Below are 17,727 nucleotides of genomic sequence, written 5' to 3' on the forward strand. Positions count from 1 at the left end.
TGCAGGACATACACAACAGTGCTGTCTGTACCACATACAGCACAGCACCTACGCCATACAAAATATAGTACATCACTGTAGCTATACGACATACAGCCTGCCACTGCACTTTTACCACATGCATCGCAGCACTGCATCTGTATGGGGTTCTGTACACCACAACACCTATAAGGCATTGTGCGGCACTGCATCTCAACTACCTACAGCACTTTTTTTCGTGACCTACAGGCCAGTTTTGGCTCAACAACAATCAGCACAGCACTGCGGGTGTACCACGCACGCTGCATCTATAGACCTTGCATTTATACGACATACATCAACATGTAGAAGCAATCTAGAATTGTTCTTCCTCCACATCATACGTCGTAACACTGCATGTATTCTACACCACATGCAGTACAGCCCTGCCAGTATATGGTACGCAGTACGGCATGGCACTGCACCTGTACAGTGCAGTGCAGTACTATATGAATACGCCATATAATGCAGCACAGCAACTATATGATAAGGTGCAGCACTTGATGCATACGGTGCACAGCACTTTAATACATCGATATAACTTCCAGCACCAGACGGACTGCACCCCATACTACGGGTGAGCGGACTCAGCACAGGGTATACAGGCACTACACAGTACTGCAAGCGCACGCATACTATGGGTGAGCAGGCGCAGCACAGAGTACACAGGCAGTACACAGTACTGCAAGCGCACGCATTCTATGGGTGAGCAGGCGCAGCACCGGGTATACAGGCACTACACAGTACTGCAAGCCCATGCATACTATGGGTAAGCTGGTGCAGCAAACGGTATACAGGCACCACACAGTACTGCAAGCGCACACATACTATGGGTGAGCAGGCCAAGCACAGGGTATACAGGCACTACACAGTACCTCAAGCGCACGCATGCAATGGGTGAGCAGGCGCAGCACAGGGTATACAGGCAGTACACAGTACTGCAATCGCATTGGAAGCGCATGCATACTATGAGTAAGCAGGCACTGCAAAGGCTATGCAGGCACTACACAGTACTGCAAGCACACACATAGTATGAGTAAGAGGCACAGTAAACGGTATGCGTGCAATTAGCACATGAGCAAATATCATGCAACGTGAAATTACTTTCAGGCCCAAACTAGCATTTTCACTCGATCAGGGGGTAACCCTGAATTTGGAATTAGGGCCAAAATAATTTAGGGAGAGCGGAGGCATTGACCAATTATGATCTTGGAGACGTTGGCATGAATAAGTGCAGACTCATTTTATCAGGTTGGCTTTTACCTGATAGCTCTATTTGTATAAAGAGATGTTCACACTGTATCATCAGCAAGACAAGGAACAATGTTGAAACAAGCGGCCGTGCGGCCGCGAAAGAGATCGCGATCACGATCAAACATCAAAGTGGCCGTGCGGCCGCGAAAGTGAAAGAATTTGCGGCAAGCGCGGCGCGCGCGCCCGCGCACATGCACTGTAGCTCTAGGCTGGCCTGGTAGCACTTTTTGGAGCCCTCTCAATAAGTCTCGCCAGACCAGCGCATGCGCTGGGTCAGGCGAGACCTAAAAATGGAAGGGAGACCCACGCCAATGGTGCCAGGTCTAACACGTGTCCCCTCCATCTGAAATGTGGGGAGAACTACCCACCCCTTGTGAGTTCTCTTTACTAAGGCGGAAAAATCTGGACAGACCATCAGCATTGGCGTGTACTGTACCAGGGTGGTGTTCCACCGTGAAGTCTATCCCATGTAGGGAAATGGACCACCTCACCAGCTTTGGATTCTCACCCCTCATCTGCATCAACCATCTAAGGGGCCTGTGGTCTGTCTGAACCGGAAGTGAGTCCCAAACAAGTATGGTCTCAACTTCTTCAGTGCCCAGACCACAGCAAATGCCTCATGCTCAATTGCACTCCACCTCTGTTCCCGTGGAAGTAACCTCCTACTGATGAAGGCTACAGGTTGGTCTAGGCCTTCCTCATTTATCTGTGAAAGAATAGCCCCACACCATACTCTGAAATATCTGTCTGTACAATGAACTCTTTAGAGAACTTGGGTGCCAGCAGCACGTGGCAGTCTTCAGGCCATCAAAAGCTTTCTGACAGGTGTCAGTCCAGTTCTCTTTCTTGGGCTGCTTCCTGGAAGTCAGCTCTGTCAAGGGTGCAACAATGCTGCCATACCCCTTGACAAACCTCCTGTAGTACCCAGTGTGTCCTAAAAAGGCTCTCACCTCTGTCTGGGTCTTGGTGGGTTCCCAAGCCAGATTGGTCTCAATCTTGGGCTGTAGGGGCGCCACCTGGCTGCTCCCAACCTGGTGTCCCAAGTACACCATAGAACCCTGCCCGATCTGGCACTTACTGGCCTTGATCGTGAGGCCTGCTCTCCGCAGTGCCATCAACACTTCCCAGAGGTGGCACAGATGTTCTTCCCAACTGGCGCTGAACACGGCAATGTCATCCAAGTAGGCGGCACTGAAATCTTCCAGTCCAGCCAACACCCGGTTGACCAACCTCTGAAAGGTTTCAGGGGTATTCTTGATCCCAAAGGGCATAACCCAGAATTGGTAGTGCCCATCTGGTGTGGAGAATGCTGACCTCTCTCTTGCCCCATCAGTGAAGCGATCTGCCAGTACCCAGACGTCATATCAAATGTACTGAGGTACCGGGCAGCCCCTAACCGATCAATGAGCTCATATGCTCTAGGGATGGGGTGCGCATCAGTCCTGGTGACTGAATTGAGCCCTCAGTAGTCCACACAGAACCGGAGATCTGGTGTGGCACCAGGTGCTGCAGCCTTTGGGACCAAAACCACTGGGCAGGCCCAAGGACTGTTAGAGTACTCAATCACCCCTAAGGCAAGCATCTTGGAGACCTCCTCCTTGATGCAAGCTCTCACCCTGTCAGTCACTCTGTAAGTTTTGTGCTTAACAGGAGGACTGTCTCTAGTGTCTACATCATGGACACACCAATCAGTGACACTGGGAATCAGAGAGAACAAATCAGAAAGCTGTCCCAACAACTGGCGACAGTCATTCTGCTGCTCAGTGGTTAGGGTGGACGAGAGGTTAACCCGATCCATTGACCCATCTTGCTCAGTTGCATACTGGAGGTCAGGAAGAGGCTCAGACTCCTCCTCCATTCCATTATCTGTTGCTAGGAGGAGGCCCACTTCGGACCTTTCTAAGTGGGACCTGAGGCGGTTGACATGCAAGATGCGCAAAGGGTTCCTCGGAGACCGCAAGTCCACCAAGTTGCGCTCCACCACCTCACATGGTCCGGTCCACTTATCCTGGAGCACACAGGACTCCACGGGGGCCATGGCCCAAACTTTCTGACCAGGCTGAAGCTCAATCAGAGTGGCATTCTGATCGTACCACCGCTTCATCTCTTCCTGTCTGGCTTCCAGATTCGCCTGGGCGAGTTGCCTGAAACGCTGGGTTTGGGTTCTGAAGGCCATCATGTAACTATATACATCCTGGGGAGCTTTCCTGGGAGCTTTCCCCAGCCTTCTTTTACCAAACTCAGAGGTCCTCTTACAGGGTGACCATAGAGCAGTTCAAAGGGGCTGAACCTAAGGACTTCTGTGGCACCTCTCTGTAAGCAAAGAGAAGGCATGGCAAGAGGGCGTCCCACTTACGCCTCATGGGTTCCTCAAGACCCAGAATCATGCCTTTGAGGGTCTGGATAAATCTCTCAACCAGCCCATTACCTTGGGGTTGTAAAGAGTGGTGAACGTATGTTACCTCACACTCCTGCCACAGGGACTTCATATACTTAGAAATTAGGTTTGTACCACGGTCTGACACCACCTCTCTGGGGAACCCACATGGGAGAAAATCCCCATCAGTGCACGTCCCACCACGGGGGCCGTCACTGTCCTGAGAGGGATGGCTTCTGGGTATCGGTTGGCATGGTCTACCAAAACCAGGATGGACCTGTTGCCCATGGCTGTCTTGGGATCCAGAGGCCCCACAATGTCAATGGCTACCCTTTGAAAGGGAATGCTGACCACAGGGAATGGCTGGAGACCATCCTTGTGCTTCCTCCCACTCGTTCCACTTGCCTGGCAAGTCTGACAGGTCCTGCAATGAGTGCCTGAACTCTTGTGCATTTGCGGCCAATAAAAGTGGATGACAAGCCTTTCAAAGGTCCTGTCCTGCCCCAAATGTCCTGCTAAAGGCACATCATGAGCAAGCCCCAGTAGGAAGGCTCTGAAGCGCTGGGGTACCACCAGAACACAGGCTGACCCAAGCTCAGCAACCTTAGGATCACTATACAGGAGACCATTCTCCCAGTAGATCCAATGTGATCCAGACTGATCACCTGCTGCCTGGTTTGCAGCCTGTTGCTGCAAACCCACAAGAGAAGGGCACTTCTTCTGCTTCTCGCAGAACTTCTCCCTGGAGGGTCCTCCTTCCTACTGCTAATGGGTCAGTTCCGGCAGGTCCCCCAGTTCAGCTTCCTGTTCCCCTGTAGGTTCCAGGGCATCCTCCTCAAGGTTTGCCTCCTCTTGGACCGTGGGAACTTCCCCCCGGCTTCTTCTCTTTAAGGCAGGCACCTGGGCCACTCTTTCAGGCTCCAGGTCCTCTTGAACACCCGTACTGCCTGCCATGGACCGTGTGGTCACACACGCCCACTCAGGCAGACCCTACATCTCCAGATGAGCACTTTGCTCCACCTTAGCCCAAGGGGAGCTCTCCAAATCGTTACCTAACAGACAGTCAGCAGGCATGGCTGGCCTCACATCTACTTGAAGAGTACCTTTGACCCCCCCCCCATTCAAAGGAAACCTGAGCCACCTTGCAGTGGCTCTCTGTGTTGTCAGCGGCAACAACTGGGTAAAATGCATTGGGGACCGCCTGCTCTTCAGACACCAGGCAACAACTGACAGCTGTCACACTGGCTATGGTGTCTCTAAGAGCCTCCACTCTATGGCCATTGATGGTCAACCACTGCATGTACCTTTTAGTGTTATCAGGCAGCTGGGTCCTGGGGACCACCTTACAGACCCCTAAAGAGACAAGGGACATCTCTGCGGGACCCCACCCACCTTGGGCACCCATCTCCTCCCCCAGGGCTACACTCGCTATCTGCTGGGATGGGGGTACCAGTGGGTGCTGTCTTATCCCTCAGTGGGCACTGGGGATCATAAAACCTATGACCCACTTCACCACACTTGAATCATTTCAGGGGTCCTCTATGAACAGGTTTACCTGTCGGGGCCCCGGGCTTCTTCTAAGAGGGAGGCTGAGAACCTTTCCCTTGGTTCCCTTGGGGATTACATTGGGGCACTTTCTGGAACTCCCTCTGTTTATCCTTGTCCCCCCCACTGTTCTGTTGGGGACCCTGCCCACCTTTGACTGAGCCTCCCACATGACCCTTGTGGCCCCGGGTGCTCACCCAGTGGTCCGCCTCCTCAGCAAGCTTCCTAGGGTTAGTCAGCTTGCTATCAATAAGGTGCTGGCGTAGCTCTGGAAATCAATTATTTGACAAGTGTTCCCATGAAATCAAATTATAGAGCGCCTCAAAAACATTCACTTTGCTACCCTTCACCCAACCATCCAATGCTCTGCCCAAGAAAGGAACATATTCTACCCAAGTGCTAGACTCCAGTTTCTTACAATTCCTAAACCTTTGTCTGTAAAGCTCAGGGGTCAACCCATACCCGGACATTATGGCCTCTTTCATGTGTACATAAGAATTCTGATCTTCAGAAGGCAAATCTAATAAAGTGTCCCGCCCATCACTGAGGAACCGCCCCCACAACCCCACTCCCCAATCCTTCGCAGCGACCCTGTGGGAGGACATAGCTACCTCATAGGCCTTGAACTATTGCCCAATATTTTCATTCTTATGAAACTCCTCAATAACTTCCTTGGGAATGAACACTCTTGTTTCTACAGGCACGGATGGTTTGCTGCCACCAGAGGGAGTAATTTCTAAACTTTTGGCTTTCAATTCCAACTCCCTCAACATCCTTTCATGCTCTAAATGCATCCTCTTTTCCTCCAAGGCTAACTTCATATTCTCTAACTCCATCTGCCCACCCATCTTTAGCTTGGCTAGCTCCATCTCATGCATTCTATCTCTTTCCCTGTTATCCAGCTCCTCTGGGGACAGGCCCTTTGAAGAAACACTGCTGCCTGGCCTTGAAGGTACTTTCTCCCCGGTCAGGCCCAATGGCCCTCCCAGCTGATATCTGCATTCTCTGTCTCATCCCTAGGCTCTTCAGGATGCTCAATAGCATTTCTAGATTCTAACCAGGCCCTCATCACCTTTTGGAACCCTTCCTTTTTGGCTACGCCTTTCACAGGGATTTTACATCTTTTGCAGAAGGTATTAAGATGTGGCACAGCGTAGGTATCCACCCTATCTTCTTCTAACTGTAGATCCATAGATGCGTTGGATGCTGCTTTGCTCATGGTGAAAAACAGTTGGTAGTTCTCAAAAAGAAAAAAGAAGTTTTAATGAATATTCTACCAAAAAGTATGTGGTCGCGTTATGGTCTGCACTCACTAGTACTGTACGCCAATCACTGTATATGAGTCGTCCAAATCCCACCGCTGCTACCAATGTTATAACTGGGGGTCTCTAGTTGGCAGAGGTAGGTACCTTTGTCCAAATAGGGACCCTTGCTTCTAGTCAGAGAAAGGGGGATACACTCCTGAATAACCCCTGCTCACCCCCTTGGTAGCTTGGCACGAGCAGACAGGCTAATCTCAGAGGCAGTGTGTAAAGCATTTGTGAACACATACAGTAATACAGTGAAAACACTATAAATGGACACCACACCAGTTTAGAAAAATAAGTAATCTTTACAAGACTTAACACAAGACCAAACAACAAAAATCCACAATACTGTAATAAAAATATGACTTTAAAATGGTAGAAATAGCTCTGTTCAATGTAGATGGTAAATGCAACACATTACTCTCAAAGTACCTTGGGTGCATCACGTAATACAAACAAAAGGGTCGCAGGGAAGGTGAAGCATCGGTACCTTGCTTCGGGGGAGGTGATGCATTGGTTCCTTACTGCAGCGCAGGGGAGGTGGTGCGTCGGTTCCTTACCGGAGAGGAGGTGATGCGTTGGTTTCTTACTGTGATCCGGTGCGATGCGACAAGATGGCGCCACGATGCGAAGATCCGGTGCGATACGAGACAATAGCGTTGCGATGTGACAACGTTGGGAGCACTTGCACTGTGGCACTGAATAGCAGTGGCACAGTGCCCAAAGCATCTAGACCAGCAAACCACATAGCGAAAATACAGGAGGCAACAGCAAAAAATGGAAGGGAGACCCACGCCAATGGTGCCAGGTCTAACAGTATGCCAATCCTTTCCAGCCCATTTTAGAGTGATCCACTCACCAGTGCCTGGCCATGTATGTTGGATTTGCATCTTTCGGACCATTGGCAGGCAGGAGTCAGTTTAATTGGAGAGTACGTTTTGCAGTTAACTGAACTGAAACATTTCTCTCTTGGTCTTGTGTTTTTTTCTTTAGGGTACAACTGTAATCACCAACCTGTCCTCTGTGCTGAAGGATGAGACCGTTTGGGAAAAGCCTCACCAGTTCTACCCTCAACACTTCCTGGATAAAGATGGGAACTTTATGAAGCGAGAGGCATTCATGGCTTTCTCTGCAGGTAAATATGTATGCGTCTGTCTAAGGGGAATGTGATGTTTGCCATGCAGTTTCTATTACTTGCAACATTACAATGTAGGTCAGTACAACACAGGTAAGTATACCATCAGGTAATTTTTGGCCTGTTCATAATGCAGCACTTTACTAAGCAGGCAAGTATTTTTTTTTTTAAAGACATGTTTAATGTCATTTAAAATATGATATTTAAGGGTCACCTTTTTTAGGGTTTAGAGGTGGGGAGAGGTAAAGGGAAGTGAGGTTTTTAGGGTTGAGGGGTAAATAAGAGCTCTTTAAGGGTCAGGCGTATTTACAGCAAAAGGGAGGTAAGGGTTTTTTAGGTTTAAGGGTGGGTAGAGATGAAGGAACGTAAGGGTTATTTAGGGTTCAGGGACACGTAGAGGTAAAATGGGGTAGGGTTTTTAGGGTACAGAGGTGGGTAGAGGTAGAAGGAGATAAGGGCTTTTTACGTTTCAGCAGTGGATAGCAGTAAAGGGACGTAAGGGTTTTTTAGGGTTCAGATATGGGTAGAAGTAACAGGGGTAAGGGGTTTTGAGGGTTTAGGGGCCATGAAGAGGTAAAGGGAGGTAAGGAGCTTTTATGATTCAGGGCTGGGTAGAGATAGAGGTACATTAGTATGTTTTCTACATATATATATATGCAGTCCCCCTTGAGCCAAAATGCGCTTGGGGAGGAGGGCCCACACACATCCCCATCCCCCCAACAATTATATTTATTGACCCCAGACTCATCCTAGGGTTCATATTCCTTTTAACGAAAATTCTGTTTTTTTGTGCCATGATCCAGTAGGAGTACCCCAAAATAAAAAATAAAAAATTTACATCTTTGGACTCCTCTTTGAGAGGGTTGAGGGGGGCAGGGTATCCCTACTCTACCCCCATAAAGCTGTCTTTTTTACTCATTTTCAGGAAATAGGACTAAGTTCAGTTCACGGAGTCCTGTAATGGCAGTCGCAATGCTTCTCAGTCCCCGTTTGATGGATCACCCTGAAACTTTCCAGAAAAGAGTTTAGGTAGAAGAACTCTTTTTTAAAGTTTGGTGAAGATCCGTCAAATGAGCAAAAGTTATAAGCAAACCAAAAAATGCTTTTCCTATGGCAACGTGGTCCTAGCTATCACTACCCAGTGGTGACCATCACTGGGTAATACATAATATTAAATTTATATCTATGTACAAAACATACACGTGTGTGTATATATATATATATATATATATATATATAGAGAGAGAGAGAGAGTTGTGCTGTTGGAAAATAAAATCTGCTTACAGCTTTGGAGTGCCGTGGATCATTGTTTGTGGCATAGGAACAATGGATTTTGGATGTTATGGGTTTGGCTAACTTGCCATGGCCCTCTGCCACTAGAGGCTCGGGTTGGAGCGGGAAATCAGTGTGGAATATATATATATATATATATATTCACTGAAAAAACCATAGGTTTCACACACGTTATAGTTAGGAATTAGCATTTAAAAAACCTTGCAAATTCCCTTAAAAAAACATAGGTTTCACACAAGTTATAGTTAGCTGTACATTTCACTCGTAAAAAACCAATGAAATTCCACGTTATAGTTAGATCAGGTAACTATAACTTGCGCCCCCGCAATGCACTGCTGATGACGTCACATATTACATCACTTATGACATGGTCAGTGACATCACTCATGACATCAATGATGACATCTGAAATGACACATTGTGCATTGCGGTCGCGCAAGTTATAGTTACCTGATCTAACTATAACGTGGAATTTCATTGGTTTTTTACGAGTGAAATGTACAGCTAACTATAACTTGTGTGAAACCTATGGTTTTTTAAGGGAATTTGCAAGGTTTTTTAAATGCTAATTCCTAACTATAACGTGTGTGAAACCTATGTTTTTTTCAGTGAATTTGTACGTTTTTTTAAATGCTAAGTTATGTATTTATTTTTAATTTTTGCGCGCACGGTGCGCATCGCGCACCGTGCGCGCATTGTGGGCACTCGGTGCGCTTCGCGCACCGAGCGCCCACGTTAGGCATTTCGTACCGTGCACGCCTCTCAATTTTTTACAAAATATCAATTGTTTTTTTCTCCCTTGGGGGTCCTTAGATTTATATATTAAATGTGATTGTTAATTCTATTTTTTTTTTCTTTTTTTTACCGTACGCGTACGGTAAGCTTACCGTACGCGCACTCCGTGATTTTTTTTAAAAATTATTAAATTTATTTTTCATACTTTTTGTTCCTTCGTGAACCCCCTGACGAACGCCAGGGGGTCTGCAACTCTCTTCGTTGCCCCCTTTTCATGTTATCAACCTTTGTTTTTCAGTGCGAGAGACAGAAAATGGCGGCCGATACTTTCTGATTTCGACCGATTCGAATGTTTACAGTCATGTAACCACCAATCAGAATTGAGCTCACGCACGGCACCGTACGGTAAGCTTACCGTAAGCGCACGGAGCGCGCTTACAGATATATATATTGATTTAAATGCTATTTTCTCAGGACCTACTGAACAGATTTACACCAGACCTGCAAAAGGCACATCCCTGACCTGAGGACTACCTCTCTGCCCAATTTCAAGTAATTCTGTTTAGCCGTTCGGGCTGTAGCTCGGACTAAAGGTCCTATGGGAAAATGCATGGGGAAAACGCGTTTTGGGACTCCCCTTTTTTCTCAGCCCCTGCTTGACAAATCCCCCCGAGACTTTCAGGGTAGGAGCGGAGCGTAGCGCCCCATTAGTTTTGAAAAATTCGCGAGGATTCGTCAACCGGCGCCAAAGTTATTCCAAATAGAATGTTGCGGATTTCCTATGGAAACACGGTCCTAACTATAACTATCTACTGGCGACCGCCAGTAGATAATATATATATATATATATATATATATATATATATATATATATATATATATATATACATTCACTGAAAAAAACCAAAGGTTTCAGGGGCGTTATAGTTAGGAATTGGCGTTTAAAAAACCTTAGAAATTCACTTAAAAAAACATAGGTTTCTGGGGCGTTATAGTTAGCTGGACATTTCCCTCATACAAAACCCTAGAAATTGCCCCGTTATTGTTAGTTCAGCTAACTATAACTCGCGCCCCCGCAATGCACTGCTGATGACATCACATATTACATCACTCATGACATGGTCAGTGACATCACTGATGACATCACTCATGACATCTCAAATGACATCACTGATGACGTCCTCCATGTGATAAATTAGTGCATCTTCTCACACCCTAATATAACCTTTGATACACCGACTCAAAATTTCAGACGGCCATTTTGAAAACCATAGCTACTCCAATACCAATAACTACATACCCACTCATTAACTCTTAGGTCTACATACACCTCCACTCACTCACCTGTACAGTCACTCATACTTACAGTCACTCCGTACAAGACTATCATATGCATTTATACACCTATATAGACACTCTCACACCGCCAATCATCCATTGAGGTACTGACACACCTAGTCAGTCATGCAAATAATTAAACACAGTCCAATTTACTCACCTATACAGTTCAACACACTCAAGTTCACTTACGCATAAAAATAGTACCACATTCTTACTCTCTTATACAATCATTGATACAAGTACACACTCATCCATACAGCCACTATCACAATCACACACTCTCACATATACCCACTTATATACTCTTACACACATATATACTGCCTTTCACATATGTAGTTAGTCACACATGTACCACTGAGATATACATTCAATCCCTAACACACCCATACATACACTCACCCAACCATACAGTCTATCACAGATGCACTCTTAAAACCATGCACCCATAGGATCACCCACTCACACATCTATGCATAGAGACACACACGCCCTACCCACAAAAACACTCAGGCACCCATACAGATACTCAGACAACCAATCAATAACCCATATAGACACTCATTTAGCTATTCACAAAACCATGCAGCCACTTATACACCAACATACAGACATTCACACAGTTTAGTCACTAGTCTGCAGTAAGATACATTTAATGACTCACTTATAGAGTCAGTTACGCACCTAGAAAATCATCCATTCACACACTTGTACACCCACTCATTCTTCAACAGACCCTTCCCTATATATATTAAACATATTAAAACTGTACAGAAACACATACTCACTGGATGATGTCATCAGTGATGTCATCAGTGATGTCATTTGAGATGTCATCAGTGATGTCATGAGTGATGTCACTGACCATGTCATGAGTGATGTAATATGTGACGTCATCAGCAGAGCATTGCGGGGGCGCAAGTTATAGTTAGCTGAACTAACTATAACAGGGGAATTTCTAGGGTTTTGTATGAGGGAAATGTCCAGCTAACTATAATGCCCCTGAAACCTATGGTTTTTTCAGTGAATTTCTAAGGTTTTTTAAATGCAAATTCCTAACTATAACTCCCCTGAAACCTTTGGTTTTTTCAGTGAATTTCAAAGGTTTTTTAAATGCCAATTCCTAACTATAACGTGCATGAAACCTATGTTTTTTTCAGTGAATTTCAAAGGTTTTTTAAATGCTAATTCCTATCTATAACTTATCTCTGAAGATATCATGTTTAATGATTTTGATTGGATTTGTATATTTTTCAAATTCAGTGTGTCAATTTCATTAATTACATTTTTTTTTAAATACTTTTTTATCACCATTTTTTAAACTTATTTTTTCAATTAATTCTTTTAAAAATTAAAAAATATTATTTGAACTTAGTGGGTTTTTCAAACATATTTCTTTATATTTTTCAAAATATTTTTTTAACTATATGTTCAAAACTTTATTTTATATATATTTTTCAATGTTTTTGGATCCGCGCACCGTTCTCGATCCCTACGCGATAGCATCCGCACATGGTATGCGTCGGGTACGTGGTTAGTGCGCGATTCCAATGCAACCAGTACGCGACTCCCAGCCTATACGCGACACGTTCGATGTACGGAACGCGACATTTACGCGCTTCCGCGATGCATCATCTGCATCTATGACACGGTTGTTGCGCGGATCCCGCGAAGTATTTAACATTTAAAAAAACATATTTATGTATTTCATGTGAACATTAATTGAAGACAAACTCTAAACTAGTCTTAAAAGTAATATATTTTTACATCTAATCCTATAATTGTTTTTAATTCAATTTCGTGGATGCGCGCTGGGTGCGTGCTGCGTAAGCGCAGGGTGCGCAGATCCCATGTGACCTTCAAAAAAAGAGATTTGATTGGTTCATTACACTTCCTCTTCTAACTATTGAAAGACCCCACCCATTTCAATCATTCTTCTTTGACCTTCTTTAGAGGACCATCTCTTTGGAGAGAAGAAGATTTTTTAGACTAAGTTTACACTTAGCTCTAACTTTTTTCAACCAAAAATGGCTTCAGGGCAGAAGGCATCACCTGCATCTCCTCATACATCTGAGGATGAATTTTTGGAGGAGGCACCACCCAAAGAACGTTTTTCTTCAGTGGTGTGGAAATGTTTTACTTTTCCAGAGGGGCAGAATAAGACCAATGCCACCTTGGTCACGTGCAAGATTTGCAAAAGAGTCCTGTCGCGAGGGGATCCTAACAAGAAATACTCGTGCGGCATGGCAAGTATTATGAAGCACATGAGGACCCTTCATCCAAACAATCTTGCACGAGAAGAGTGCCGACGGATGAGAAACACTCCTGCTCCTGCGCCTTCCACCCCATCGCAGCCGATTACATCAAGAGTGCATCCATCAGCCCAAATCTTGGACATCCGTCCTCAATTTCAATTTTTAAAAGTGCTCTGCACTAAGTGCAATGCGACTTTGTGCTATGGTGAGCAGTCGATCGATCTGATCTGCCGCCGGCAAGAAAGTCACATTTGCTAGTTTTTCTTTTTTTTTCTTTTTTTATTGTTCCCTGAAGTTCATTGTTTGGTTTCTCCTGTTTTTTTTTTTGGTTTTTTTCTGAAAAACCAAAAAAATCACAAAAATTGTTAGAAAAACCAAAAAAAAAAATATAAAAGAAGAAAGAAGAAAAAAAAAGTTCCTGTAAGAACTAAATTTCCTGGTTTAAAAAAAGAGCAAAATTTTTTTTTTAGTGTGTGAAAGTTTAGATGAATGTATGTGTAGTACGTAATTGACTGAATGAATGCATTAGTAGCGTATGGTGAATGTATAAGTGCAGAACTATGAGGAAGTGCTGCAGCATCAAACAGTAACCTCTTTAACTACAGTGTGCTGTAGTACTTCCAAAGCACAGGGATGCAACATATGTACATAAATATGTTGCAAATCTATGCTTCTCTCTTCACGGCTGCTTACACTGCAGACATGTGGTGACACAGGCACCCTTGCACCATAGTGCAAGGATATCTGTGTCATGTGCTGTTTGTTTTTCTGCAGGAAGACACACCTTCCTGCCCAAAAACAATGAGAAAATGCATTTTTCTCCTTCAATGTATGCTGAACATTTCAGCATGCATTGAAGATATAAAAAAGTGGAGAAATGAAACCAATTCTCCTTGTGCTTTCCTACACCAATTTTAGAATGGTGCAGCATTCACACACATATCGAGATTCATGATTTCTGATAAATCTAGACATGTGTCTTGTTCTATGAGTATTCAGTGCAATCATGCACAACAACACTTATAGAACACCCTTTCAACGTAAAGTGGTGTGCATAATGAGGTTGTATTTACATGGAGTATAAAAAGTGCACAGAGTGCCTTTTCCTCTCTTTGTAAATATGAAAGAGTGTCTTGCGCAATAACTATGTTACAAAAAGTGAAATATTTCAGTTTTTAAAATTCCTTGCGAATGATAGAAGGTAAGCACAGAGTTTTGTCTGCAAAGATGTTCAAAGAAGAATGATTGAAATAATTGCGGTCCTTCAATAGCTAAAATAGGAAATATTAGGAACCCCTCAAATCTCTTTTTTTCAGATTTCAAAACTACATAGGTATAAACAGAGTGTTTTGAGAAACATGTTTCAACTTTGTAGCTTCTTGCAGACCTCCTCATTCTGCATATTGAGACTTAGTTAAGCTTACCTTCACAGTAATAGGAATAAAAAATGGTACACATTCCAATCTAAATTCATAAAAATTGCTTATTTTAAAATTTGAATCTGTGAAAGAAAAGGAAAAAAAATATATAACATGTAATAATACATTTTTTACAACACAGCATAATTTCCACAAAGTAATTTTTTTGCCTTTTTTGCTGTTCTCAGAATATATTAAATTTCACTAAAAATAGTGATTTCAATCGTACTCATCACTTAACAGCGGGCAAAAAAAAACAATCTCAAAGATTGTTAAAAAAAAACAACATGCTATTCTCAAAAATAAAAACAAGATACAAATCACAGATATATAAAATGCATACAGCTAACAAAATTTAGTTTAACTTACAAAAACTGTAAATGTTGTCGCTTTAAAATATTCACCGAATCTAAGGATGAATTTTTGGAGGATGCTCCACGCCCACAACGTTTTCCTTCAGTGGTGTCGAAATTTTCTACTTTTCTCGAGGCGCAAACATATACCAATGCCACCTTCGTCACGTGCAAGATTTGCAAAAGAGTTCTGTTACGAGGGGACCCTAACAAAAAATGCTCTTGCGGCACGGCAAGTATGATGAAACACTCAAGGACCCTTCATCCAAACAGTCTTGCACGAGAAGAGTGCAAACAGATGAGAAACCCTCCTATTCTGTATCTGTAAAAAAGAATCACAAATAACTTTCAAATTATACTATTCCATGACTGTACAAACACATTTTATATAAAAACTGACTAAGAAACTATAGCCCTGAACCACAAGTGTGACGATGGTTAAAACACTACATGCATAGTGCATACTACTTTGAAGCAGTTCATGCCCTAAAGCCTACCTCACTAAAAGACTACATGCTTACTGACTGAATGATTACAGTACTATAAGGAGACACACTGGGTGAGTGACAGGGTGTTTGCTAGAAGTGTATGAATACTAACTAGGGAATTGAAGGTGTGAAAGACAACTGTGTAGGTGATTAGAGGACTGCATCCATACTGGAAAGGCATTTAAAGCAGTCCATGTGCTAAGGCCTGGCTCACTGCATGAGTACTTGGGTACTGACTGAATGATTAGAGTACAGCAAGGAGAGTGCCTAGGTGAATTTATAAGTGAATGGATTAGTACTTGGTACTGAATGGGTCACTAGAGGAGTGCAAAGGGAGTGACAGGATGTTTGCTGGACTGTATGGATACTGACAAGGGAATTGAAAGTGTGAAAGACAAGTGTCTAGGTGGTTAGAAGAATGCATACATAGTGGATAGGGGTTTGAGGCAGTCCATGTGCTAAGGCCTGGCTCAGTGCATGAATACTTAGGCACTGATGAATGATTAGAGTACTGCAAATATAGTATCTTGGTGAATTTATAAGTGTTTGGGTTTTGGCACAGTGAATGGATTAGTACATGGTGCTGAATGGGTCACTAGAGGACTACAAAGGGAGTTACAGGGTGTTTCCTGGAAGTGTATGGATACTGACTAGCGAATTGAAAATGTGAAAGACAAGTGTATAGTATGTTAGAAGACTGCATGCATACTGCATAGACATTTGAAGCAATCTATGTGGTAATGTATGGTTCACAACATGAGTACTTGGAAACTGACTAAATCATCAGACTACTGATAGGTTAGTGCCTGGGTAAAACTTTTAAATTTTCAGTTCTGGCACAGAGAAGAGAATAGTACATGGTACTGCACTTTAGTGTCAAACCCTGACTCATTTTATCAATGCATAAGCAAAGAATAGCTTCTAAAGCTACTAAAACTTGACAACATGACCGATTTTAAAACAGTTATCTGTCATCAAATACACTATGTTACCAAATGCTTCTCTCACAATTCTTAAACAAATGTACACAGACTCACAGTGTGATTTTAGACAAGCAACACTATCCCTAGCAGTTTACCAAAACTCATTCACTAGTCTAGAAGAGGTAATGCTACTGCACACAATATACATATTTAAGTACAGCACATTAGTGTCAAAGCATGACTCATTTAATCAACGCATAAGCAAAGACTGGCTTCTAATGCTACTAAAACTTGACAACATGACAGGGTTTAAAAGAGTTATCTGCTAAAAAATACACGATTTTACCAAATGCTTCTCTCACAGTGGTTCCCAAATGCACACAGACTCACAGTGTGATTCTAACAACAACCACTATACCTAGGAGTTTACCAAAATCATTCACTACTGTGGAACTGATAAGGGAACTGCACACAATCTACATATTTCAGGACTGCACTTTTGTGTCAAAGCCTGACTCATTTAATAAAAGCATAAGCAAACACTGGCTTCTAATTCTACTAAAACTTGACAACATGACAGGTTTTAAAACAATTATCTGTCAGCAAATACACGACGTTACCAAATGCTTCTCTCACAGTGGTTCCCAAATGCACACAGACTCACAGTGTGATTCTAGACAAGCAACACTACCCCTAGCAGCTTACCAAAACTCATTTACTACTGTGGAAGGGGTAAGGGGACTGCACACAAACTACATATTTCAGTACTGCACTTTAGTGTCAAAGCATGAATCATTTTATCAATGCATAACCAAAGACTGGCTTCTAATGCTACTAAAACATGAACACATGACAGGTTTTAAAAGAGTTATCTGTCAGCAAATGCATAATGTTACCAAATGCTTCTCTCACAGTGGTTCCCAAATGCACACAGACTCACAGTGTGATTCTAGACAACAACCACTATACCTAGGAGTTTACCAAAAATCCTTCACTACTGTGGAAGTGGTAAGGGAACTGCACACAATCTACATATTGCAGGACTGCACTTTTGTGTCAAAGCCTAACTCATTTAATCAATGCATAAGCAAAGACTGGCTTCTAATGCTACTAAACCTTGACAACATGACAGGTTTTAAAAAAGTTATCTGTCAGAAAATACACGATGTTACCAAATGCTTCTCTCACAGTGGTTCCCAAATACATACTAACTCACAGTGTGATTCTAGACAAGCACCACTATCCCTAGGAGTTTACCAAAACTCATTCACTACAGTGCATGTGG

General features: G+C 43.5%; 1 protein-coding gene across 1 annotated transcript in view; it reads left to right on the forward strand.

Annotated features, from left to right (window-relative positions):
* LOC146833608 (cytochrome P450 2D20-like) overlaps positions 1-17,727 on the forward strand; it is a 70,766-nt gene that overhangs the window by 43,739 nt on the left and 9,300 nt on the right. Inside the window, exon 3 of the mRNA XM_085599908.1 lies at positions 7,495-7,636. Within this exon, the coding sequence (XP_085456034.1) occupies positions 7,495-7,636 (142 nt within the window). The remainder of the gene's footprint in view (positions 1-7,494; positions 7,637-17,727) is intronic.

Source organism: Triturus cristatus, chromosome 4_2 (genome assembly GCF_964204655.1).
Source record: "Triturus cristatus chromosome 4_2, aTriCri1.1, whole genome shotgun sequence".
Classification (NCBI taxonomy): Eukaryota; Metazoa; Chordata; class Amphibia; order Caudata; family Salamandridae; genus Triturus; species Triturus cristatus.